The sequence below is a fragment of the Solea senegalensis genome, linkage group LG4 (assembly GCF_019176455.1).
Source record: "Solea senegalensis isolate Sse05_10M linkage group LG4, IFAPA_SoseM_1, whole genome shotgun sequence".
Lineage (NCBI taxonomy): Eukaryota > Metazoa > Chordata > Actinopteri > Pleuronectiformes > Soleidae > Solea > Solea senegalensis.
The window spans coordinates 25,390,040-25,415,799 of record NC_058024.1 but is presented as its reverse complement, the minus strand read 5'-3'; the positions used below and the strand labels follow the sequence as shown (position 1 = coordinate 25,415,799).

Sequence of the window (25,760 nt, the reverse complement as noted above, 5' to 3'; positions counted from 1 at the left end):
ATACAGAGGGTACAAGAATGTGCAATATAGAGTGTCACAACCTAGACAATCTGATGAAAATTTTTTTTACTTTCACCAACTACATAAACACACCTGAGCAAAAACTACTCAAAATGTTTTAAAATCGGACTGAATTTGTGAAATTTGAAAATACATCACAGTTCAAAGTTCACTTGGCTCGTTTTTGTGCACAAATTGTAAAGAAAAAACGTCTATTTTGTGACTTCTGCACAATTTTCTTTTTGTTCTTTGTGATCTGTTGTTGTTGTTTTTTTTATTTAAGTCCATCTATACATCTTCTACCACTTTATCCTTCACATGAGGGTCTCACGGGGGAGCTGTGCCAATCCTAGCCGACATAGGGCCATAGACGGGTTCACACCCTGGACAGATCGCCAGTCCACTATTCCTTCCTCCTGCTTGCATCCCTGTCAGAATGTGTCCCTCACATAAGAACACAGCCGTCATCACTCACTGTTTTCCTTCTGCTCTCTTCTTCCAGACGGTGTCCACTCTGTTTCGGCCCAGTGTCTTCTCCAAGTCACCATCATCACAGACGAAATGTTGTCCAACAGTATCACGCTGAGGTTGGCCAACACCTCGCAGGAGCACTTCCTCTCCCTGCTGCTGTCGCAGTTCCTGGACGGCGTGGCCCGCGTCCTGTCCGCGGCCCCCGAAGACGTCGTCATCTTCAACATCCAGGACGACACGGACGTCAGCGCTCGCATCCTCAACGTCAGCCTGTCCGTGGCCGTGCCGCTGTTTGTGGAGGGACACCAGCGACCCGGAGGCCGCAGCCACGGAGGCGACAGGCCCGGTAGAGGGGCTGAAAGCGGAGGCGGCGGTGAGTTCTTTGGCTCGGAGGAGCTCCAGGAGAGGTTGTATCTGAACCGCAGCCTCCTCGCACAGATCTCCTCGCAGGAGGTGCTCCCCTTCGATGACAACATCTGCCTCCGCGAGCCGTGTGAGAACTACATGAAGTGCGTGTCCGTGCTGAAGTTTGACAGCCTGGCGCCGTTTGTCGCGTCCGACACCATCCTGTTCAGACCCATCCACCCCATCGCCGGGCTCCGCTGCCGCTGCCCCACCGGCTTCACGGGAGACTACTGTGAGACGGAGATCGACCTCTGCTACTCCAAACCCTGCGGAGCGCACGGAGTGTGTCGAAGCAGAGAGGGCGGCTACACCTGCGAGTGCTTTGAGGACTACACAGGTGAGAAACTGCACTTTACTCATGTATTAACAGAGCAGTGCCACAGGTGCATCCTGGGTAAATTGCAGCGGGAATAATACACAACTCCTTATATGGACATCCTGTGGGTGTGTGTTTATAGGTCACATATTCAGGCTTTAAAAATTATTATTTTATTTTTATTCTATTTTTTTAGTCAAAATTATGACTCATTTTATATCGCATACATTTTATTTAAAAAAGGGAGTTGCGATACAGAAGTCACAAAATAGACTGTTTTATTTTTATTTTTGTTAAAAATATAAATAAAATAAAATAAAATAAATAAAAATGAGCCAAGCAAACGTTGAAATGTGACGTGTTTCACAAATTCAAGTTTTAATATAGTCATGAAAAAAACAACCTAAATGCTCTGTGTTGTAAAGGTTAGTTACTCGTGACACACTGTTGTATTTTTATGGTCTCACTTAATTACTTAAAAAAAAAAAATCAATTGCCTTAGTTACTGTTGCTATGCACTTCAAAGATGGAGTTTACAGTCAGTACGTTTACATGCACAGTTCATTGGACGACTGCACTTGTAGAGAATCAATTTATTGACTTAAATGTACCCACCTCTGCTACGACAGGTGGTGGTATGTCCCCATTTTAACATGTTAGTATAAAGTTTAATGGTGAATAAATTTTATTTATTCACCATTAAGACTATACTGCAATTTTCAAATTGCACGAGGTGCAATATTTGTCAAAATATCATTTTAGGTTCATTATTACGTATGCTCATCTTATTCTACAGAAGTTTTTTGAATGAAAATGAGAATAAAAAATGTAAAAATTCCCTCAGTCACAACTCTTGTCTAAATAATCAGATATTAGATATTAATTCAAAATCGTTCAGCTCTTGTATTAAGTGTTTTCCGACCAACCAAAACTTTAACTGGTGACTAGTTATTAGCATGTCGGGCACCATTCCAACTCTTTTTTGCTGCTGTGTTCTTCTTCTTCTTCTGTTCTTCTCTTTCTTTTTAATTTGCCTCTCAGAGTTTGTTGTCATTTTGGCGCTAAATACCACACGTTGTGTATCTTCATTTTTTACATGGATAACCAGTGCACGCTGTTGTCCTGTCATCGCAGTTCGAGGTGGGTGTGGTCACACTCGAGAGTGTAGATTCCCCTCCTGAGCCTGTAGGGACCTGACACATGAGTTTGTCAGGTTCAGTCACACGGGCCGTGGCCACCCTGAGTACATGTATAGCACTATATGTAGCAACAGCACGAGCGGTAACCGTGGTAACATGCTGCTTGTCAGGGCCAGGGTAACACAAAATCAGCTAACTGCAGAGAACATGTGACCTGAGCAGAGTGGATCTGGAGCGTTCACACTCTGGAAAAAGAAATCTGAAATGATTGAGTGATGAGGAAAACCTTGTGTGTCTCTCTCCGTCTTTATAGTCAATCAGAAATCTGGATTAAACTGCCTTTTAGGAGAATTTCCACAGTAAAACACAAGTTCAAAGCTTTCATACATACAACAGAATACTCAGTCATTCTCTTACACATCGTCCTCCCATGAATGCACATGTTAGAGAAGCCACGGCCTGTGGTTTGAACCATGTGCGGTCCTTATGTACACAATACGCCGTGTTGTCAGGCAAATATTGTGACAGATTAAGGTTTGAAATGAGCGCAAACATGTCGGTACATCTGCCTCGGCTGTAATTAACACTGATTACTAGTTACAGTTTCTAAGACATGACTGCAGGGAGTTCGAGTTCCACAGTCCACACGTTTTCCCTCTGCCTGCACATATGTGTGACGACACCAGCAGAAGGTGAAAGGTCACGTGCCGAGCTGTCCACATGTCACTGTCACTCCTCATGTTAATTTCCTCTTGTGCTTCTCAAAGATCCCGGGGGAGCTTTAATGTCTACATCTGTCACAGTCACCGGCCTCTTTGTAGATGCACAGTGTCCTGTACGCAGCTCAGAGTGACCACTTATTGATCGCTTGATTATTGCTTTTGCAGTGAACACAAGTTCTGCCTTTATTTATTTCTCTGCATTTTTGGTCAGAATCTCCACCTACACTCACAGTCTCATCCCAGGCTCTCATCAAAGACATGATGATATGACGTACTGTGTTTCCTCACTAGAGCTTATTTTAGAGGCTCAGGGATTCAGCGTGAGCTTTACACGGCGCAGAAAACAAGAAACATCCGTTTTCAGTAGTAGTTGTGTTGCTGAGCAGAGCAGAGGAAGGAAATCATTAATTATAGATGACTACAACACATGATAGAAGGTGACTCCTGGCTGTAAAATGTCCCTGTGGTACAAACACCTAAGATAAATAAAAAAGAGACATAGATAGATAGATGTGTTTTTTGTGTGTTTATTATTATTTATATGTACATATATCAAACTGCACACACGATGTTGAGATAAAGAGGACAGAAACGTCTGTTTTTAGAGATAATGTAGAGTGAATGTATCACAGTTGGCAGCAGAATTGCTAATGGGTTGCAGGAATTCTTCAGTCTCTGATCTAAAAAGTTATTCATGTCCTCAAAGGGTTAAAGATTTTTTCATGGTTTAGGGAAAAGAGATGAGTAGAAAGAGAGTTTAAAGAGGAACATGAATAAAATTCTAATTTGTGCCGTATGAATATTAAGTCACTTACCCCCGTCTTGTAGTGGAGAGGTTAAGTGGGTCAAATCATTCTGTGATTGACAGTTTCACTTAGTCTTTGAAGCACCACTGGATGGTTCGTGGTGTGTGATTATAATGTAACACACTATACTCTGTATTACACACATTATATTTATCATTTATGACCAACTCAATCTGTGCATTTACAAATATCTCGCTTTGCAAAAAGGTTTTGTTTTTTGGAGAGATAATAAATAATGATACAAATAACACACACTTCTTAATTCCTAATACAACTTGACAGTGTGTGTTTGTTCACACCAGCATCGACGCTGATAAGAGGTCAAATAACAGAAACACCTCTTTAAATAACGGCACCAGTATTTCCTGGTTTACTGACTTGGAGTGTGCAGTTTACTGAGGGTGAGCATTTATAATATAATGCGATAATGTAATAAATGAATGCAACTAGAAACACACACCGAACCAGAACTCTCAAGTCTCACAGATTTCAATGAGTTCACACGCTCACAAGTTGGTAATCGATAAATCGATGATGCGGAGGCAGATTGCTCTTTGTAGTTCATTCATACAGCTGTCTTGAATTAGCAACCTATTAGCCAATCAGAAAATAGTATTTCCTGTTGCGGGGTAAATACGCTGGCAAACAGGAACATTTGCACTTTATTAGATATTTACATATTTACATATTATCTCCCCCCACCCCTCCACGCTAATTTCCAAACGAGTTTGGCCGATCACTTTCATGTCATGATTAACTTAACTTAAGTCAGTCAAATAAAGGTTTCCCTCTTTAAAGCTGAGCTTCAGAATGTTCACATGGTTGTGATGTGATGTCCGTGATGACATCGCTTCCATTATTCCTTTAACCTGGTTTTTTTTTCCTGCACATATTTGTGGAGCTGTTTAGAAAGCCTGATACAGTATGTGTGTGTGTGTGTGTGTGTGTGTGTGTGTGTGTGTGTGTGTGTGTGTGTGTGTGTGTGGGCTCTATCCCTCAGAGTCCAGGTTGAGTGGCACTCACATATTCTTACACACAGCTGTGGGTGTTGATGCTGAAACTGTAGGTGCTTTTAACAGGAGAGCGAGGGGGAGAGCAAACATGTGTGAGTGGGTAAAGTGGGTGTACGTTGGGAGCAGCATCGACCACAGTTAGCTACTCAAAAACCCTCACACAACAAAGTGACATGAGAGTGAAGCTGGATCTGAAAGTGATCATTTCAGATGTTTCAGTCACAAACAGTTTGATGCACAGTATTTGATTCTGTGATCCCACTTCTCTGCGTTAATGAGTCAAATGTGGGGTCAAATCTAAGGGACCAAAAACATGTAAACCACGGGTGTCAAACTCATTTTAGTTCAGGGTTCACAAACACAATATGATCTCAAGTATCAGATTGACTAGTGATCTGGCCGTACCAGTAAAATAATAGCATAATAACCTATAAACAACAAGATCTCCAAATGTCTCTCTTTGTTTTACATTTACTGAAGTTTTATCTTCATTAAACCTGACATTTCTTGAGGAAAATAAGTGCAATGTCAACAATGTTATGCAAAAGTTTGTGCATAACAACATACAGATCAGAGTGCATGTACAAGAGGCACACAACGTTTAGCCACAGGTGTCTGACAAACTGACAAACATAGTCATATAATCATCATTTATTAACAAATTCGTCGTGCGGGCCAGATTCGACCCTCAGGTGGGCCCGTTCTAGCCCGTGGGCTGTATGTTTGACACCCCTGCTCTATTCCATCACTTTGCACAGTGGTGGGCGGGTCACATGTAATGAATTGGAGGGCCACATGGGGCCCCCGGGCCACCAGTTTGACACATGTGGGCTAGGGAATGCGTTATGTATACGAGGGTCCTCACTATGAATGAAGTGCAAACATGTGTGTGTGTGTGTGTGTATACCTTTTCTGCCATAAACACTGACCATGTCAGGACCAGTAGTCCTCATTGAACCCAACACCTGGTCCTAGTGAAGAAGAGAACTTTATTTCTGACAAACTGATTGTCGGGTTAGTGCTTGGTTTAGTCTGTCCAACTGGATGATGGAAGTTAATGAGAGTTCTTAAGAGGATAGCTGGGCAAACCTGTGTGTGTGTGTGTGTGTGTGTGTGTGTGTGTGTGTGTGTGTGGTGGGCAACTGTTGGACCGTAGGCGTCGCCAGATGGTATCAGGAAATAAAGATACAGTCATCGAGTGAAGGCTTTGCATCCTGTTGATGCTGAACGACAAGATGTTTTCCTCCACCAAGTTTCACACGTTCATCCTGAAACCCAGCATGAGAATGACATGATGAAACAAAGAGACTCATTGTGACATGTTTGTCTTCCCTGTGATGTGGAGACTTTAAAAATGCATGTGTTTGTTTCCGTGTTTATGTGCAAAGACAGAAACTAGTGAGCGCTGAAAGCCTGAGAGATGAATGAACCCTGAGAACACTGAGCATTTTGCTGCTTTTTTCCATTACTATGTTTAAACATACAGAGATCATAAGAATGTGCAACATAGAGTGTCTTATATCCTTTTATTTCATATTTCATATATATTTCACCAACTATGTAAACACACCTGAGCAAAAACTACTCAAAATGTTGAAAATCGGATTGAATTTGTGAAATTTGTGAAATATGTCACAGTTTAAACAAAAAGAAATGAAAAATGCTCTATTTCTGCACAATTATTGCTACTTTATACCACGACTAAAAATGTGATATCAAATGAATCATAACTTTGACTCAACAACACACAAAACAGGATGTCTATATAAGGAGTTGTGTATTATTCCCACTAGGTAATAATTATTACCAGGGTTGATAAATAAATAAATCAACTAGAAACACTTTCTTGACATTTTGAATGTTGTGTCCAGGCTCCTCTGTATTTTTTAGTGAAAACTGCTTGTTCATCCAGAGCGTTCCACCTGCCATGTTTCACTCAGGAGAGCGAATGCTCCTGTTTCCTAGCAGCTCAGACACACCTGTTCAGGTCCACAGTCCCTGAGGAAAACCTGTCTGTGTGCAGCAGGGACAGTTTGTTCACAGTTACATGACAAAATCATTCTTATGTCAGATTAACAAACACTGAGACGCAGAGTGGTGGAGTTTTCTTCCTGGTCTTATCGGTCAGACTTTAGTTCATTTGTAGTCCCATGTTATTGTTGTCATGTCATTATTTTGCGGTCAACACAGTTATTTTAAATTTGAATATAAAGAATACTTCAAGTTAATATTCTTTACATCTGTTACGGAGGTTCTTGACCATCAGGTCGTTGACGACCCATGATGGAACCTCTGGAGTCATAAGGTTATCAGAATATGTGAGTAATTAAACTTTAAAGTTGCCTGAAGATTAGACGAAGCTTATACAGATGAAATAAACATAATAAGCACAGACCAATAATAGAGAGCAGTAAAAATAAACACGGGTTTTGTGAGGTGTCTGTGCAATTTGCTGCCATTAAAGATTCATGCTGCCAGCAAACAGAGTGTGGGCACTGACATGGACGTATGGAGGGATGTAAACAGAGAAAGGTGACATGTTTGAATTATTGATCAGGTTATCAGAGAGCCTTTCTCCAGCGCGCTGTGCCGCTCACCTGGTATCAGCTGAACATATCTATATTTTTAAGTGAAATTAGACTGATCTTGATGACATCTCAGACTTAAATCACACGCTGTGTTTGACCACAGCGACAGCCTGAGAACAAACCAGGAGTTTCTTGCCTCCGGCGCGTCGCTGAATTAATAACGAGGCCGACAGCACTGTAACGGAAAAGGCTTTTATTCTCCAGCCGACCGGACGGTGTCAGGAGGAACATGACAGACTGACAGCTGTTACGCTCTTATGAGTGTGTGACACTTCCTTTTACAGCTGTATACATGTCAGAACAAGAGTACTCGTCAAGTTTTCACTAGAGGTTTCAAAGATGTAGTTGAGACGTTCATGTTATGTTAACTTCATCTTCTGTTAAACTGTTTTGGGGTATCTGTCAAATCTTCCACACCAATTTGGGAAAATCAGTGTTTTCAGCTCACTGCTGATCTCCTGACACCAAAATCTAAATGAAGGATTTCAAATAGTGACGTCACAGTGAGTGTACTGATGGAATCAGCAGTGGATCAACAGTTCCTGTCTTCTGGAAGCATGTATATTAATAAGTGAGCCTTTTGTTTCAGTGTGTTAATACCTCACACAACCTGAACTATCCCTTCAATCTAAATGAGCTGTAGATTTTATGTGATAAAAAAATGACTTATATACTTATTACTATGTGCTCGCTGCTTCTTATCTTACATTTATGTCATTATCCACTAAAAGGAAAAGGATTTTGGTCTGAACGCATTTCAACCATTCGCACTGAAAATGAATGTCATGTTCCCAGAAGGAAGGAGGAGAGAAAGATTCAAACACAGTCAATAAAAAAAACATCGTCCATAACTGAAAATCAAATGTCACATTTGATTTTCCATGCACTCACGTGTGTTTGTGACAGTGCAGCTGCAGATTAGAGATGAGATGGATAATAATGTACAGTCTATAATAGAAGATATTGGGCAGCTGCAAAGATGGAACTAAAGAATGAGGCAACATGGCGTCCGTATCGCTGCTTGTCACAGACCATAATAATAATCCTCATTTCCCTCCTTTCTCCATCCATCTCCTCCCGTGTCCAGGGGAACACTGCGAGCTGTCGTCGCGCTCCGGCCGCTGCGCCGCGGGAGTCTGCAGGAACGGCGGCACCTGCGTCAACCTGCTGGTCGGCGGGTTCAAGTGCGAGTGTCCGCCGGGCGGCTACGAGACGCCGTACTGTGAGATGACCACGCGCAACTTCCCCCCGCACTCCTTCCTGACCTTCAAGGGCCTCCGCCAACGCTTTCACTTCACCCTGTCGCTCACGTAAGCATCCGCAGCGCGCTGCAGCTCACCTGCACCGCTCCCACACAGTCTACACACACACACACACACTGAAATGTTCTCCCACCTCACATTTATGTAACCATAATGGCGTCTAATAGCAGTAATGGGATCTACCATCTGTGTAGAGGCTCTTTGGTATCATATCGCTGCATATGTGCCAAAAATAGTGAAGCACCCTTTAAATATAATGAGTGTTAGTGACGTGTGTGTGTGTGTGTGTGTGTGTGTGTGTGTGTGTGCTGTAGTGAAGGTTTGACAGCGAGCTGAAGCAGCAGCAGTGTTTCAGAGACTCTTACGTAACACGAGCGTCTTAAGCCTTCAGATCTAATTACAGTTAGTGTCACTGGTCGTTTCCCGCAGTCAGTCAGTGCTTGGCCTGTTGCCCCTGAGGGTCTCTTTAATGTCAACAACAATATGCAAATGAAGTATTACATGTACATATGCAGGAGCACACGGTTGGTGCAGTGGTTAGCACTCTTGCCTCTGCAGCAGGAAGACTTAGGTCCGAGACCGGGTCAGAAAAAAGGCCTTTCTGCATGTTCTACTGTGTGTGTGTGTGGGTTTTTCTCCGGTTTTCCTCTCAAAACATGCAATATGAGGATTAAATTGACTGTAGGTGTGAGTGTGAGAGCAGGTGGTTGTTTTTCTCCCCCCGCGACACTCATGTGGACGATAAAGTGGTAGACAATGATTGGATGGATGTAAATATGTCAGAGAAAGGCTCTGTCTCAGGTGTATAAACAAAAGGTAAGAAAAAACAGAAATATACAAACATAACGATAAAATATGTGATGGAGCGCGGCAGACCAGGAAGTTGGGTCCATAAATTTCAAGTTGCTTGAGGGACCAAAATGTAACGTGACCTTTCCTAAAGTACTCATTGTATTATTGCAATTTTAACCCTTTAACACCTAAGCCTCAAATATCCATGTGGACGTTTTTTGTTTGTTTTTTTGCTTATTTTAAACATAAAAGGACCAGAAAATGTCCTGTGAGTAAATGCTTTTGCACATTTTTCAATTTTAAATGAAGAATTTAGAAGAAAAACACTGTACACAAACACCAGATTTGCATGTTAAAACAGAAATTTGAACAGTGTAAAAACACATTAGAAATAACATTTGTTTGAGTTTTTGTCTCAGTGCTAACTCTTTCCTCTCTGGTGACAAAGACTCTGATTCGCCGGCAACAACATGAGTGAAATTACTGTAATAGCCACACGTTGGCTTTGACGTGTAAGTTGTGTTCTGAGCACAAACCGTCGCCTAATTACAGTAATGCAAAGTGCACTTGTGTAAACGCGTTGTCTGTGTATTAAAGGAATACGTCACCGATTTACATTTAGCTTTGTTTTTACTAGAATAACGGTAGAATAACTAGTATTTTTGAAAAATTGTGCTTCCTGACCTCAGTTTCCTCTGAGTTGAGAAATATCTTCATTCTTTTCTTTGTTACGTGCCCATCAGTGACACCTGGTCCTGTTAGCGTAACTGTTAGCAAAGATGGCGGACAATGTTTACATTGTGGGAATGAGGTCCCGTCTAAAAAGTGCGTAATTAGCGTTGCAGTTTCAAAAAGAATGAAGACATGTCTCGACTCAAAAATACTACCTCTATTCTATTAATACAAAGCTAAATGTAAGACTTCGATCTTCACAAAATCATGTGTGGGATGAAATCTGGTCCCTGATAAAAGCCGTCTGCTCTGTTTGATATGTGTCACAACAAGTGACAACAAGTATCATCTCTCAAACAGCATCACAGAGAATGTGTTCTGCCATTTTTGCTTTGGCGATTGTAGTTTGTGTCACCTTAGACGTGCTCGGCAGGGCTGACGCTCACAATGGCTGCCAGTGGAAATAAGATCCCCTTTGTGGACGTCTCTTAAAGCGAGGTTCGGATGACGGCCCTTTTTTCTTTTCCTTTTTTTGATGGAGAACCGCTCAAACCAGTTTATAACACAGGCAGGTCAGAAAAGCTGTGAAGTAGCTGTGTGTGATACTGAGAGCTCCAGGCAGGTGAGGTCAACATGTGGCTCTGTTACCCGAGTCTGCACCGATCGGGTTTCTCCCAGAAAGAGCTTCTGTTGTGAAGAACGGCTCAGTTCTGTGCGTCTTGTTCTCTCAGAGTGACGTCTAATTTTAGGTTCTCTTCACTGTCACAACGGGTTCCAATCAAAGCTGATTATGTTTTTGTTTGTCTCTTTTACACGTCTAATACTGAGATGGGACTTTCCAGCTCATTTCTAGCTGTGTCCTGGTGATAAAACTACATTTTAAATCAGGAGTATTAAACTCCTTTTAAATGCAATTTCATCCCAAGTGGGCGGGACCAGTCAAATAATAGCATTACAACCTGTAAACAACAACAAAGATTTTCCCTTTGTTTTACATTTAAGGAAGTATCTTTGATGAACAACCTGAAATTTATTTAGACTGTAATCATCCTGTGGGCCGGATCAGACCCTCGGGTGGGCCGGTTCTGGCCCGCGGGCCGTATGTTTGACACCCCTGTTTTAAATCGTAGTGCGAAACTTTAAAATCGGCGTCAAACGAGTTCGGACAAAGGCTGATTGAGATTATCGGCCACTGGCTTTTGTGTTATTCTGTATTGGCGTGTTTAAATCTCGTATCCCTGGCAACAAATCACTTCCTGTGCTGCACACAGGAAGTGATTTGTTGCATGTCAGCAGAGTATGCAGTGTAAATATCTGCAGAAGTGAGTTTTAGCTGCACAAAACTCAATTTTAAATGCTTCTTGTCCCTGAACGCTCCTATAAAAGTTTTTGTTTTTATTTCATTTTGACTTTTTGTTTTTAAAAGGAATTAGTTTTAATTGGTTTTTATTTTATTTTTATTTTTTTGTAATATGGAGTATTTATTTGCCAGGTGCAAGATTCAAAAAAGGTGATAATTATAAATATTTTGTCTCAAATACCATCTTTCAAAATTGCAGGCAGAGTAAAAATAATCATACTTCATATGAACCCAGAATGATTATGTATGAATATACAAATTTACGTTTTCTCTTTAGCACGAGTTAGTTTTGTTAGTTTTCGTTAACTATAATAACAACAACAAAAATAAAAATCACCAATAGTTACACACAGCGACTTTAAATAAAAGAACCACCGACGCTGATGCAGTTCAGTGTGTGACATATGATTGTTGACACATTTCCGTCTAGACCACAGGAGCTAACAATATTTCTTTCCATTTTTAAATAACGCTATCACAAGTTTAATTTCCCATTTCTCACAGGTTGTAAAAATGTCCCTCCCCCGTCTGCTGCTGTCTTATGGAGCGCGGCATGTTAGCACAGAGTGACATACTTCCATTCATAACGGAAGACTGGTTGTTATTTTTACTGATGGCTGCCTGCAGTGACATGCAGTGATGCCAGCTGAATCACTGTTTAGTTCTGGCTGATTACTCTCAGAGCTCCGAGAGCTGAGCTGCCCTTTAAATCACTCAAGTCAAAAGACTACGAGAGGAGACTGTGGATCGTGATTCCAGCTGATGTTGTGTTATTTTTTTCCACCACAGGAAGCGTAGAGTGTCCGTCTCTGCACTGACTACAGTATTATCAGCTGCTGCATCGGCATCCTCTTCTCTCTGAGGTCGTGATTATCTCACGGTTTTTCCCTCAGTGAGCAGGTCAGCAGTGTCGTGCCCTCCGGCTCCTCTCCTGCTCAAAAACGACTGCACAAACATCACTGTAGAGAATACACACAGTGTGTATACATATATATATATATATATATATACACACTGTGTGTATATATCCTTGTGATTGACCTTTTTTGAAACAGAGGGGGAAAATGAAGCTGGAGTAAATGAGCAGTAGAGCACAGATGGTGTGAAGGCTCCACAGGAGGATCACTGTGGGATGGCTAATGGAGACTGTTGTTAGGGCTGGATTTTATTCTTTTCTTTTTTTTCTTGTCCTTATAACACACTTTCACATGTACCAGTGACCCATTTCCACGCCATCAGATTTACCACAGCTGACAGGTAAAACGGGATATTTTTAAATCCCCACCACCACCACCACAGACTTTGATCCCATTTAGAACGTGAGTTTCTGAAAGCAGGACAGTGGAGGGGGGAGGATGCGGGTTTAAAAACTCATTTATCCCCCAGAATTATGATATTTCTACTCGTGTGATGAACAGAAACCTCAAAAAAGGATCTGTTTATTTGTGTTATTTGGCAATCGGTGCAAGCCGTGTCCTATTTTAGAAGCTCTATTCATTTTTATTTCATTTTAACACTTTCTTTTCTACTTGGCCTTCTTTTCTTATTTATTTATTCATTCATTCATTTATTTATTCATTTATTTTATTATTAGAAATAGATGTTTGTGACTGACTGACAGCATTTAATTTTGGTGCAAGGGGGGAAAAGATAATTGAATTGCTCTCATCTTAAAAATCAAGTCACGATACAAAGAACCAGAACTTCACCACAAATCAAACTGATACCCAAGAATCCCGTTACCCCTTATAAGGAGTTTAATGTATACACATTTATGAAAATGTGCATCAATATCTTAAGGTCATGCAACACAATGACGTTTATATCTCTCTCAGTTTGAGGCTGTGTGTTCTCCATCATTAAAAAGTACATATTTTAACTTCATCTTTTCCTCCGAAGCTTCTTCCTTCATGCAATAATGTGACCCCCACACACACACACACACACACACACACACACACACACACACCCTGCCCATTTAACATTGCCCTACTTTCCCCCGTCTCTGTGTTGTAGCGTGATTTCTATTCGCGGCACGTAGATTGTGGAATCCTCGTCTGTGTCTGTGCTGCAAATATCTTCTTTTTCTTTTCATACGTGTATATATATATATATATATATATATATATATATATATATATGGAACTTGGCCTCGTGCTTATGATTAACCTTCAGTTATCTTTGCAAGATTAAGTCGACTTTGATGAATTCCGGATTCTCATTTTCATCCTCGTGACTCAAACATCGCTCCATACGTTATTGTGTGAGAGGAGCGTCTCACTGTGAGAAGAGAAATATTAGACCAAACCTTCTTTCTCATCCATCTTTTTCTCGGTTACTATGGAGAACACGTATCACTGACAGTATATGTGCTTACAGTACACGTGTAACATATAGATATTGAGTGATTATTGATTATTTTGCAGGTTCAGACTCACATAACCTCATTATAAAGAAACACAGCAGTGCGGCCCTTTGATGTTGGAAATAAAAATTGCATTTTTATTTTTATTCCCCTCTCAGATTTGCCACCAAAGAGCCCAACGGTTTGTTGCTGTACAACGGTCGCTTCAACGAGAAACACGACTTCATCGCCATGGAAATCATCAACGAGCAGATTCAGCTCACCTTCTCTGCAGGTGCATAGAAACGATCGGCTTCTCAGTGATTTATAATTGTGATTGAATGAATTGGTGTTTTTCGGTGTCACACAGTTAACCGACATCCTTATTGTTCGTTTTCCAGGCGAGACCAAGACGGCAGTTTCTCCGTACATCCTCGGAGGCGTCAGTGACGGCCTGTGGCACGAGGTGGAAATTTATTACTACAACAAGGTACGAACCAAAGAGTTTTCACTTGGTCGAAAGGATTCGGAACTTTTTTGCTGAATGATGAATACATGTAGAAGGAAGTAAGGACTCTAAAAGGATATAGGTTGTAATGTTTGGAATTTGATTTTCTTACTTTAACCCTTAGTGCTCACGCAGCACGGATCTGTGCCACAGGTGCACCCATGTGAATAATACACAACTCCTTATATGGACATCCTGGGGGGGAGGTCTTTAGAGGTCAATATTTTTTGCCTTCTTATTTGTTTTTGAATCAAAGTTATGATTTAAGTTGTGATATAAAGTAGCAATAATTGTGCAGAAGTCACAAATTAGACCTTTTTTCTTTCCTTTTTGGTCATAAAAACGAGTCAAGTGAAATTTGAACTGTGACATATTTCACAAATGTCACAAATTCAATGTGATATTAAACATTTTGAGTACTTTTTGCTCAGGTGTGTTTATAGAGTTGGTGAAAATGATTGTCTCGGTTGTGCTGAATATAAAAGGATATAAGACACTCTTAATAACACATTCTTATAGCCTCTGTAGATGCTGTGTATTTAGACATAGTGATGGACAAAAGCAGGTGAAATGCTCTGTGTTCTAAGGGTTCATCTGCAATAACACTCAGTTATAATAACTATTATCAGTTATAATGGGATAGTTAGTGTCAGCATATTATTTAGCATAAGAGAGAGGTGTCAATCTTATCATCTAACTCTATGGGAAAAAAAAGAAACAAAGCTTAGCATTATGAGCCCTCGCCATATCAGGATTAGGTTTTGATTTCAGTTCATTCCCTTTCTTTAATGATGATCCGAGCACTAATCTCCCTTTGGTTTAAACGTCTGCTGCCGCTCTCAGGTGTCGTCGCTCGCTGCCACACAATCAACAAAACATTCAGAGTGAAACCAGGTCACCGCTGTGTTCACGCGTCGACGTCTGCAGCGATGACAGACAGCTGAGTTGTTTTTCCCGAGCTCCGTCGACGAGCCGCTGCAGCGAGTGTGAACTGGGGGGAACAGACAGACAGTGGGAACTTGTTTTTGTGTTCTCAGACACAGACGGGGTGTTGGCAGACAGGCAGACAGACACGCTCAGATTGGACTAAATATGCTCTGGCTTTTTTTTACATGACATTATTAGAGTGTCACGACAACCGCACGAGTGGAGGAATGTATGGCGCTGTTTGCTCTTCCCTCTCAATACTTTCCCAAACTCAGGACCAATGCACAGCATGTGACATTTCAATCCATTGAGGAAGTCACTTTGCATCATAAAGATGTTGCCAGGCAACACCCCCACTGCACAGATTGTCTCCGCTGGGTGTGTGATAGCGTGGTCATGTTAGATTTGAGCTGGCAGAAGTTTTGGATTTAAAACTGGTTTGCTCTCGGCCAACAGCAACAACACGCTCGATAATTAATTCCAGATTAAACCGCGCAGTTTAGTGACGCTGAAGTAGAACTTTCTGACTCTTGGAAAAGTCTGATTTCTGTCGCATGTACAGTAGAGGACGATCAAACTGTCATCACACATGATGCTCAGCTCGGGTTCATCACATGATCCTGATAAAAGGCAGAAAATGATTGACATTTGTGGTCAAATAAAATCAATTTATCATAGAATTATTAGTTTGATACGACAGCTCGTGTTGTTCTGGGCGTCAGACCAGATTTGTAATGAGTGGCCAGTAATTCCTCCAAATACTCTGTTGTCGACCACAGAATAAAACATCTTACTTTTTACTCGTTCTTGTTCCGTGTGACACTGGGGTGTGTTTCTTTTTCACACCTGGTGGCCAATTTTAATTTGAATGTTATTTAAAGTCAGGTGCAGACAAACCTCCCTCCCAAAAACTCTGAAACATTAAAGTATCTGCAGTTAAATTCTTGGTTGCTGGCCATAGATTCACAGATTTTGGATCATCGATAGAAAGAAAGAACGTAGCCTTCCAAGAATATTTTGTTCTTTAATGACAGTCATTTTCCAAGATGCCCACGCGTGTGTTTAGTACTTTCAGCTCAACTTAACTTCGACTGTTCAGATCTTATGGGAATATGCAGCTCGAGCTGAACTTTAATACTCAGAACCAGATTTAGAACACATTTCTAATGCGGCTTTTCCACGAGCGTGACTCGACTCAACTCGCCTCGGCACGGCTGTTTTGCTTTTCCATTAGTGATAGTACCTGGTTACTTTTTTTAGTACCCGCTCAGACCAGGTTCAAAGTGAGCTAAGATGATACTACTGTATGTGTGGTGTCGTCAGACCGCTGCCGGCCACTGATTGGTCAGAGCGTCGTCACAGGAAGTCAAGAAGAATCAAAGCAAACAAGTTAAAAAGACTAAAAAATCCTGAAAACGTGCTCTTGAACATAATCTCCAACATTTAGCAAAGGAAATGTCTAAAATCTTAATATTTAACAGCAGAGTATTGAGTGACAGCTCTGCTGAAAGCCGCCTCACGAACCCCTGCTGCTGTATTTCAGTTCATGGAGGAAGTTATGAGCGCATCTTTTTAATGAACTGATTCTAATGATTCAGTTACACTGAAAACGACTGCTGTACAGGTCACTCGTCACTCGATTGTGTGTGTGTGTGTGTGTGTGTGCGCATGTGAATGAAGTCACGGCAGTTTCATGCAGCCGTGCAGTGATGACTCCGCCCACGTTGAGGAGGTGCTAATGGAAAAGCAAACATGTGAAAAACGGCATTAGAAAGAGAGGTGAACTGTGTTGATGTGCCACAGACGCTGTTCTTCATTTGCCCTTGAGTTGAATGTAAACTGCAATAACTGGTCTGTGTCTTTGACCCGGTCAACTCCTGAATGAAAACATTTCCAGCTGCTCATCTGCTCATTGTGGCTGACTGAGGCGGGTTTATAGGTTTCTAAGTTCAGCCGCTCACTGTGGTGACAGGAGAGCGAAGTTACAGGTCAGAGAATCTCAACAATCAGCTGAAACTCGCTCTTAAGCTTCTTTCACATCCTCACGTTGTTATTCTTCACATTTATATGAGATAAATCAGTGTATTTACTACAGTATGTATACACTCAAGTGGATTCTTTAAGGTCCAGGTCCAGCTGCAGACCCACTGCTCAGCCTGAACTAATCCCCTCGTGTTGCACATCCTGCGAGTCACTGAGGTAGAAACATGGAGGTATCCCACGGTGGCCCACTCTGACCCGTCACTGTCCGCAGGGGGTGGGGCTGGATGAGGCAGGGGGGGGTCATTTCTAGTTTGAAATGTGGCTTTCAAGATGGTGGGGGACTGTGGAGAATGGCAATGACCGCTGCCTTTGTGTTTGCCTGTGCTTCCTTTGGGACCACGGGCAGTGAATGATGCGGCCCCGGGGAAAGTGCCCCTCTCCTTGTGTTCTCCAGTGACGACAGAGCAGTGGAGCGGTGGAGGGGCAAAACGAGGGTAAAGAAATGCCCGGAGAAGTGTTGACTCGGGCTTTGTGCGGGGATGCCGCGCTTCGAGGCCGACCCCTCGTGTTGCCATGGTTTTTCCAGTCAATCTTAAGACACCATATTTGTGTCGCTCTCTGCCCCGAGCTCATCCCGCACGACCCCCGTCACCTTCCGTGGCAGGGAACTCTTATTCCCATAATCCCCCTGTCGTGGCGGAGCGAGAGCACTGTTTAATGTGGTGCCGAGCAAATATGTGCGTTCCAATCAGCGTGACAGGGTTTGTGGGGTTTGTTTTGTTGCAGCAGAGAGAGACGTCCTGACAGACAGTCATTATTGGAGAGTCAACAGCCGTGACTGATGACAGCAGAGGTCAGTGAATCTGGAGCGCTGCCTGTTTCTGTGCTTTCACAGCAGAGGGGAGAGACCGTGGAACTGAGTCCACCTTTTTGGCGATTCACAACGGCGTGTTTGCTCGTTTCGTCGTCGACAAATTTGTAACAAATTGGGCGGCAAAGAGCGTCAGCGGGGGAAATAAAAGCTCGGTTTCCATAGACTTAACAATTCAGTGCTGGACAGGGAGCGGTGTCACGGTCCAGAGTGAGCGGTGTGACTTCCTGTGGGAACAGTCAGAGAGAGAGAGCGTGTTGAGATGGTCGAACATTTCTGCGTTCTCTGAACATACTAACCATATGATGAGGAAGCGTGATGGTGTTTTAACTTTATGGTTTGAGGACGAGTCGACTCACAGCTGATCACACCGATGAAACTATGAGTGTGCAAATGTAAATCAATCAAAAACTAAAGAGTTCTCTGCTCCAACTGTTTTATTGACACTTTTCATCCAAAGTGACTCAAAAAAGAGGAATAAACTACACAGAAGAAGTCATGGAAAGAAAGCCACTCGACAGGAACAGAGGACTGACAGAGGGTGAGAGTGGTACAGAAGGAGATCGGGGGGGGGACACAGAAGAGGCTCTTGGAAGAGCTGGGTCTTCAAGACAGGGATGCACGCCCCTGTTCTGCGTTGGCACCACCAGCTGACAAACCTTTGATGAACGGAGTAGTCGAGGGAGAGCATTTAAGTAGCTGGGAGAAGACCATTAACTTGACTTTACCACAAATCACAATTGGTAGATTTGACATTTTAATGGTTTATTGATGTTTTGTTGAAGTATTTTATTTGTGGCTCAGACTCTACAACACTGGAATATCTGCTAAAGTATATCACAGGTTGCTATTTAACCACGTTTGACGTTCATATTTGCTCTGTTACCGACAGATGACTCCATTATTCTGTGTGTAAGCACAGTTACTGTGTACAGAGTTTGAAAGGAAGCTGATAATAAATACAACTGATACAGCGAGAGGTCACAGGTGAGGTGAGACAGCGGATCGTTCCGCCTGATGATGACACGTGAATATTGTTCCCGTCACGCAGAGCACCGCGATCACAGCGTGTGAGCGACAGATGTAGGGATTTGGAACGAGGTTATATTTGTCGTTCATGTGTGGATTCGACTCAAAGACGTCTAGACCATCACTGTGGTTATGTGTCTTGTCTGGTGATTTAAAGGATCAGACGGCACAACTTTTACTCTGAGTGTATTTTAAACAAGATGCTTTATTTTTAGTACTTTCACTTGAGTGGAATATTTCAGTCCTCTTTCCACCTCTGCTTAAACCTCATTCAGCCAAAAACAGAACGCTTCGGTGTGTTTTACGACTCATCCACACGAAGCCACTTCTTAATATCATCTCTGTGCATGAGCACAAGCTCAGTCCTGACCAGCTGACGGCTCACCAGCCCGTCGTGCTCGCCTGCAGGAGGCAAAGAGGCTCATGGGTAAGTGAGGGCGGTCACTGGTCACTGCTTTTGGTCTCAGCTTCGCGACATCAGCTTGAACCTACACTCGGGGTTAATATGAGCCCCCGCGTGACCTCAGACAGAACTGGCCAGGTTGAAAAGAGGGTTGTGACCTTTTATTGACAGGACCATCATTCTCTCCCCCGCTGACCCCTCCCCCTTTTGTTGTCCCCCCCCCTATTGATTTCTCACACAATGAAGACGATCCTTTGTCGTCAGGGACGGTGTCCTGCAGAGAGCGAGGCCTTCTCCTGTGTGTGTGTGTGTGTGTGTGTGTGTGTGTGTGTGTGTGCGTGTGTGTGCGTGGGTGGTGTGTGTGTGGGTGTGTGTGTGTGTGTGTGTGTGTGTGTGTGCAGCTCGCCTGCTGCTGCCTTAAGCTGTTATGATGTGAATTATTAAAATGTGCAACAATGAGCTGGAGCAGAACCACAAATTGCAAATAATAACAACACACTTGTTGTTGTTGTTGTTGTTGTTGTTGTTGTTGTTGTTGTTTAATCTGGCACATTACTGTCAGGGGTGTCAGCAAATATTGATAATACACTTAAATATTGCAATATTTCCGTCTTTGAAATGATTTACCAACACGTGTACTGTATGTTGGAAACATCCTTGTGTTATATTTAAGCCTCTCTCTCTTCCTCCTTTCACTTCTCTCACTAGACAAAGAACGTTTTCAACATTCAATTCAATAAAACTTTATTTGTCCCTGAGGAGCGCTTTAAAAGGCAGTGTGAAGCAGACACACACATACAGTTATGTCAGTTGACACAATCCACACACAATGAGAGAAAAACCTCTTTTAAAACACAGAACTGCATATTTTTTTTTACTTTGAAACCTCTTGTAATGACTTTTATTTGTCAAACAAATGGCAGAATATCACATCATCACCCCTGATGGTGCCAGATTCTTGTTAATCCACAGGCTTACTCGACATGTAGATGAACAGTGTCTCACAGTCCCAGAGCTTTCTGTACTTTTAAGTGCTTTAGTAAAATGAAACAGAATAATGAGCTGGTTCAAAACAGCAGAGGGCTATTAATAATAAATACAGAGCGACCAAAAATACTTACGCTGTTTTAAAAATAGACGCCGTTTCTGATCTTCAGCTAAACTTGTGCTGTCAGGCTTTTATGTTTCCAGCCACTGTTTAATGTCACTGCTGAGCTGAAGCCGTGAAAAAACTCAAAAACCAAGGAATTATGTTTTTTTAATGCTTTGTTCACAGAAATATTGGCTCCAGAATTTATCTTGATATTCATGAGTTTGTGTCTCTCTCTCTGTCCACAGCCCGTCCTAAACCAGGCGGGCCTGCCGCAGGGCCCCTCCGACCAGAAGGTCGTCATAGTGACCGTGGACAAATGTGACACCTCTGTGGCCCTGAGGTTCGGTCACATGATCGGAAACTACACCTGCTCCGCCCAGGGCAGCCAATCGGGATCCAAGAAGTGAGTAAACCGGCAGAGCGATGAGGTCTTTCACGGAGACGTGGATGTGATGGCTTTGCCTCAGGAATTCCGCTGTAGATTACCTCATTCCTTTTGAGGGATTATTTTCCCTCGCAGTCCAAAGAGTAAATGTGTTTCATAGCTCTTTCTTTCCCCTTATGTTTATATGTGTATATTTCTCTCAGTTTTCCATCCCTGGGGAGAAAAATAACACAACATGAACTGTGTTTGTGATGAATTTTTCATGCTGTTTTTATCCCCGCATTAGTGTTGTTGATGTACTTCAGTTTAAATGTTCACGCGCTCTCTGTGTCGTCAGGTCTCTGGACTTGACTGGCCCCCTGCTTCTCGGCGGCGTCCCTAAACTTCCCGAGGATTTTCCGGTCCGCAACCGGCAGTTTGTGGGCTGCATGAGGAACCTGCGAGTGGACGACCAACACGTGGACATGGCCAGCTTCATCGCCAACAACGGCACCCTGTCTGGTATGCTCTGCCGCTTCAAGGCTTCGCTTTTAAACGTCGTTCAGAAAAGGTTGAATAACACGGAGTAGAATGAGCACAGCAGGGGGGCGGAGAGTCGGTGGGCAAACCATCATTGTGCCCACTATGAATATTTTATTACCCACTGACTCTTTGCCGCTGTGATGAAATAATGAGGTTGGGAGAGATCAAACGCAGAGATCAGTGTCTTGTTATTTTCCCGTCCTCTCCAGGATGCTCGGCCAAGAGACATTTCTGCAACAACAGCCCGTGTCTGAACGGAGGCACCTGCGTGAACCTGTGGGGATCCTTCAGCTGCGACTGCCCGCTTGGTTTTGGAGGACGAAACTGTGACAGAGGTGAGTAAGTTAGTGCGCGATGATGAGATCAGTTTTTACCAGAGACTTTAGCCACTTTCACACTAAAATGAATAAAATGTGATAAATATGAATAAATATAATAATAAATGAATATGTGTGTTTTTAACCTGAGATAAGCCACTTAAAAAAAAAGGTGATTACACTATTCCTGTTGCCAGTGGTTGGCAGTTGTTGGTCTGTCTTGTTTTTTTATCACTCCTGCGTCTCCATCCATCCATCTTTGACCGCTTTATCCTCCACATGAGGGTCGCGATAGCCGAGGGACACCCTGGACAGTCCATCGCAGGGCCACACAGAGACAAACATCCATCCACTCTCACACCTACGGTCAATTTAGAGTGTCCAGTTGACCTAGTCCCCATATAGAGTCCCCTGTGTCTCCTGTGCTTAATCATGATGTCACAGGCGTGCCAAAAACAATACAAATCAGAGAAAGAAGAAAACAACAACATTATTTTGTACCTTTTGTGCCAAAGCTGAGAATTCCAATTAAACACATTCCCACTGAAGAAAAACCTGGGATTAAATGTGTTTTTGACCAGTGTGAACGGGATATTTGTGACCTGGGAGTTACTTCATGTGAGACTTGATCTGCGATACGTACAATGTTCTCTGTGTCGTGAACCAGGTTTCGGACTAACCGCTCTCTGACTCTTGTGAGACGTATAGAGTGTAGGTCGTGTTTCCGCCTCCGTGCTCTCCAGTGTCTTGTTTTTGTTGCACCTGATCCACCGCAGCTGTTTTCTCTGCTGATTTATGGTTTACAGCAATCTGAGAAGAGACAAGAGGAACGGAAACGGAGCCATTTAAACAACTGTGGCACCAAAGAATAACAAATAAAACACCCTTGTCTTAGTTTGAAGTAAAGTAAAGTAAAAAAAAAAAAAAAGATTTATTGAAGTGAGTTGGTTTTTTTCATGCAGATCAAGTATAACAGGGAGGATTAGACGTTGTGGGGATGGATATTTAAATCAGGTGCGTTTCATTGAGTTGTGTAGAAGTCGGAGCACATTACGGTGATTTAATGAGCTTTTTTAATTTATTACTATAAATAGTCTTGGGTAATTAACTTCACCATAAGAGGAGCTGATGAGTTCAGGCAAGAACGAGTAGTTTTACCAAAAAGAATAAAAAACACACATTTGAGAAAGTAAAATCATTTGATTAGCAGCAAATATTTCAGTACCTCATAGGTCAGGATATTATTTTTCTCAATATAACAAAGGTTCTATATGTATTGATATTGAACATATTGGTAAAATGTTAAAACCACAATTGAGTTGTTCCTTAACTTTCACTGCTTTCGTGATACAATACGTATTTATGTACATAATTTATGTACAATACGTAAAAATATGAAGCTCAGCAGTGGATTAAAAGCACAAGTTTACCGTATTTCAACACAACATTTTGACTAAAATCCCTCCTCTCTCGCTCGGACACGGTGCGTGAGCTTCATTTGTCTTTGAGAGTGATTCAGGTGGTGTTTTGTACAGAGACAGTTTAATGTGAGGAAAAGCTGCTGCGCGTCAGGCAGACTGACCCTCGCGTGAAAGAGCCTGAGAGAGTCTCGTAAAACCAGAGCGTGGGTCCACGAGGGCGCAGCAAACACAGCGTGACCCTCCTGCTCATTCTTCAACTTTACAAGTAAAACAGACATAAAGAGGTTTAGGGGTTGTCACTGTGTTTATTTGAAACCAGTGTGGTTAAGTCTTCTTCTTTTCAATTATTGAAACCACTTTCTTCTTCTCACTTTCTCTCTCTTCATTGTTTTTTCAGTTTTAAATGTTAAGCCTTTAGATTTAGACGATGACTCGTTCTTGCCTGAAAAGTCCACTCTTTTCAACGCCTACACATACACGACTGCTGTAACACCAATACTCAAGAAACCTGGTTCAGACCCCGGTGACTTGAATAACCTTTCGTCCGATCTCCAACCGACCATTTCTCTCCAAGACTCTAGGAAAAGCAGCTCATCTCCATAGCAATAACCTTTACGAACAGTTCCAGTCTGTTCGTCACAGCGCAGAAACAGCACCAACGACCTCCTGATGGTAGCTGAATCCGGACTATTATCCATCCTCATGCTGCTCGACCTGAGTGCGACCTTTGACGCCATCGCCCACACCGTCCTCCTTGACAGATTAGCATCTATTGGTGTCTCCGACGCACCCCTGCACTCGCTTAAATCTTATCTCTCTCTCTCGCCGCATTCTGGTGTTCCCCAAGGCTCCGTACTCGGCCCCATCCCGTTTGAAGATTGAATTGTTTGTGTAAGGTGACCTTGCGTGTCATGAGCGGAGCTCTAAATAAAATGTGTTGTTGTTATTATTATGTCATGCGCTCACGTCTCCGGTCAGATGAAAGGAGATAAAAGTGAAAACAACCTTTTAGTGTCAAACTCTGCACGGACATCATTCCGCTCGGCGAAGCTCGAACATCACAGTGAGTGAACACAAAGGAAAGCGTGTTTTTGTCAGGAGGAAAGCGGAATTCTATGTCCGTCGACTACTATTACACCAGACCTGTTCAGCGTGTGCTCAGAGTTTGAAAAGCAAAGGAGAAAAACACACGTTGACAGTAATGATTCATTATTTCATGTCACCTGCTGTGATGCCCTCTCTTCTCATTTCTCATTTACATCTCGTTTTCCTGTTTTCGTACCTTACTTTACCACCTCTTAACATTTTAATCTGCTTCTTTATCATGTGCTTTGCTGTAGTCATGGCCAGCCCGCAGCGTTTCCTGGGTAACAGCCTGTTGCAGTGGAACAACCTGGCGGCGGCGGCGGCCTCTGTCCCCTGGCATGTGGAGCTCATGTTCCGCACACGTCAGGCCAGCGCCACACTACTACACATCTCATCGAGCATGCAACACAACCTCACACTGCAGGTGAGAGCACTCTGTCACCCACGTGGTGAAGGAGACATGCTGAAGTTCAAATCGAGCGATAGAGCGAGAGCGAAAGTGACAGAAACAGATTTTCACGCTCAACCATCTCGAGGATTTACAGAGAATGTTCCAGAAAAGAGAAAATGTCCAGTGAGCGGCAGAGAAGAGGTGGCCAGAGTGGTGCGTAACGATAGAAACGGAAAACACCTCAAAGCTAAAGCAGAAGATTCTTTTATCAGGTGTCCTGTGTACCTAATAAAGTGGCATGTGTGTCTATAGTTACACACACACAGTTAATAAACAAACTCCGATCACCTGCTGTTGAAGCCAAGTTGCATCATATTTTTCACTCTGTGGCCAATTGTGTTGCAACTCACAGCAAGGTTTATTTATTTACCCTCAAGAAAATACTTTATGAACATTTTTACCATTCAGACCGTCGATGTAACATGTTTTTTCTTTCTTTTATCGCCGTGTTAAGATCTTAATTCTGTAAAAACCGAAAACAACATTATTTTCATCCTCAGTTTAAAGATCCAGTGAAATCATGACTTCACCTGGTCAGGAAAAAGACAGGGAACATCCTGTGAATAGAGCTCCACCTGCTGGTCCCCTGATGTTCTGCATGTCACTGTCAGTCTTACGTCCCTGTGTCTCGGTGTCCTCTCTGTGTCTCTGTAGCTGCGTGGTGGGAGTGTGATGATGGGGCTGCACAGAGGCGAAGACTCGACTCTCTCCCGCCTGGAGGAGGTGCTGGTGAATGACGGAGACTGGCATCATCTGCAGCTGGACATCAGCAGCTTTGGAGGAGCGACGAGTCACCACAAAGCCGTGCTGTCTCTAGACCACGGACTCTACCGGGTGAGTTGTGAGTGACATCTTACCGAGACTAGAATCCTCT

General features: G+C 42.7%; 1 protein-coding gene across 1 annotated transcript in view; it reads left to right on the top strand.

Annotated features, from left to right (window-relative positions):
• The window catches only part of celsr2 (cadherin, EGF LAG seven-pass G-type receptor 2), a 60,707-nt gene that overhangs the window by 19,874 nt on the left and 15,073 nt on the right, over window positions 1-25,760 (top strand). Inside the window, exons 2-10 of the mRNA XM_044023370.1 lie at window positions 503-1,213; window positions 8,548-8,770; window positions 14,070-14,185; window positions 14,292-14,380; window positions 20,950-21,107; window positions 21,427-21,590; window positions 21,821-21,946; window positions 24,690-24,859; window positions 25,541-25,720. Of these exons, the coding sequence (XP_043879305.1) occupies window positions 503-1,213; window positions 8,548-8,770; window positions 14,070-14,185; window positions 14,292-14,380; window positions 20,950-21,107; window positions 21,427-21,590; window positions 21,821-21,946; window positions 24,690-24,859; window positions 25,541-25,720 (1,937 nt within the window). The remainder of the gene's footprint in view (window positions 1-502; window positions 1,214-8,547; window positions 8,771-14,069; window positions 14,186-14,291; window positions 14,381-20,949; window positions 21,108-21,426; window positions 21,591-21,820; window positions 21,947-24,689; window positions 24,860-25,540; window positions 25,721-25,760) is intronic.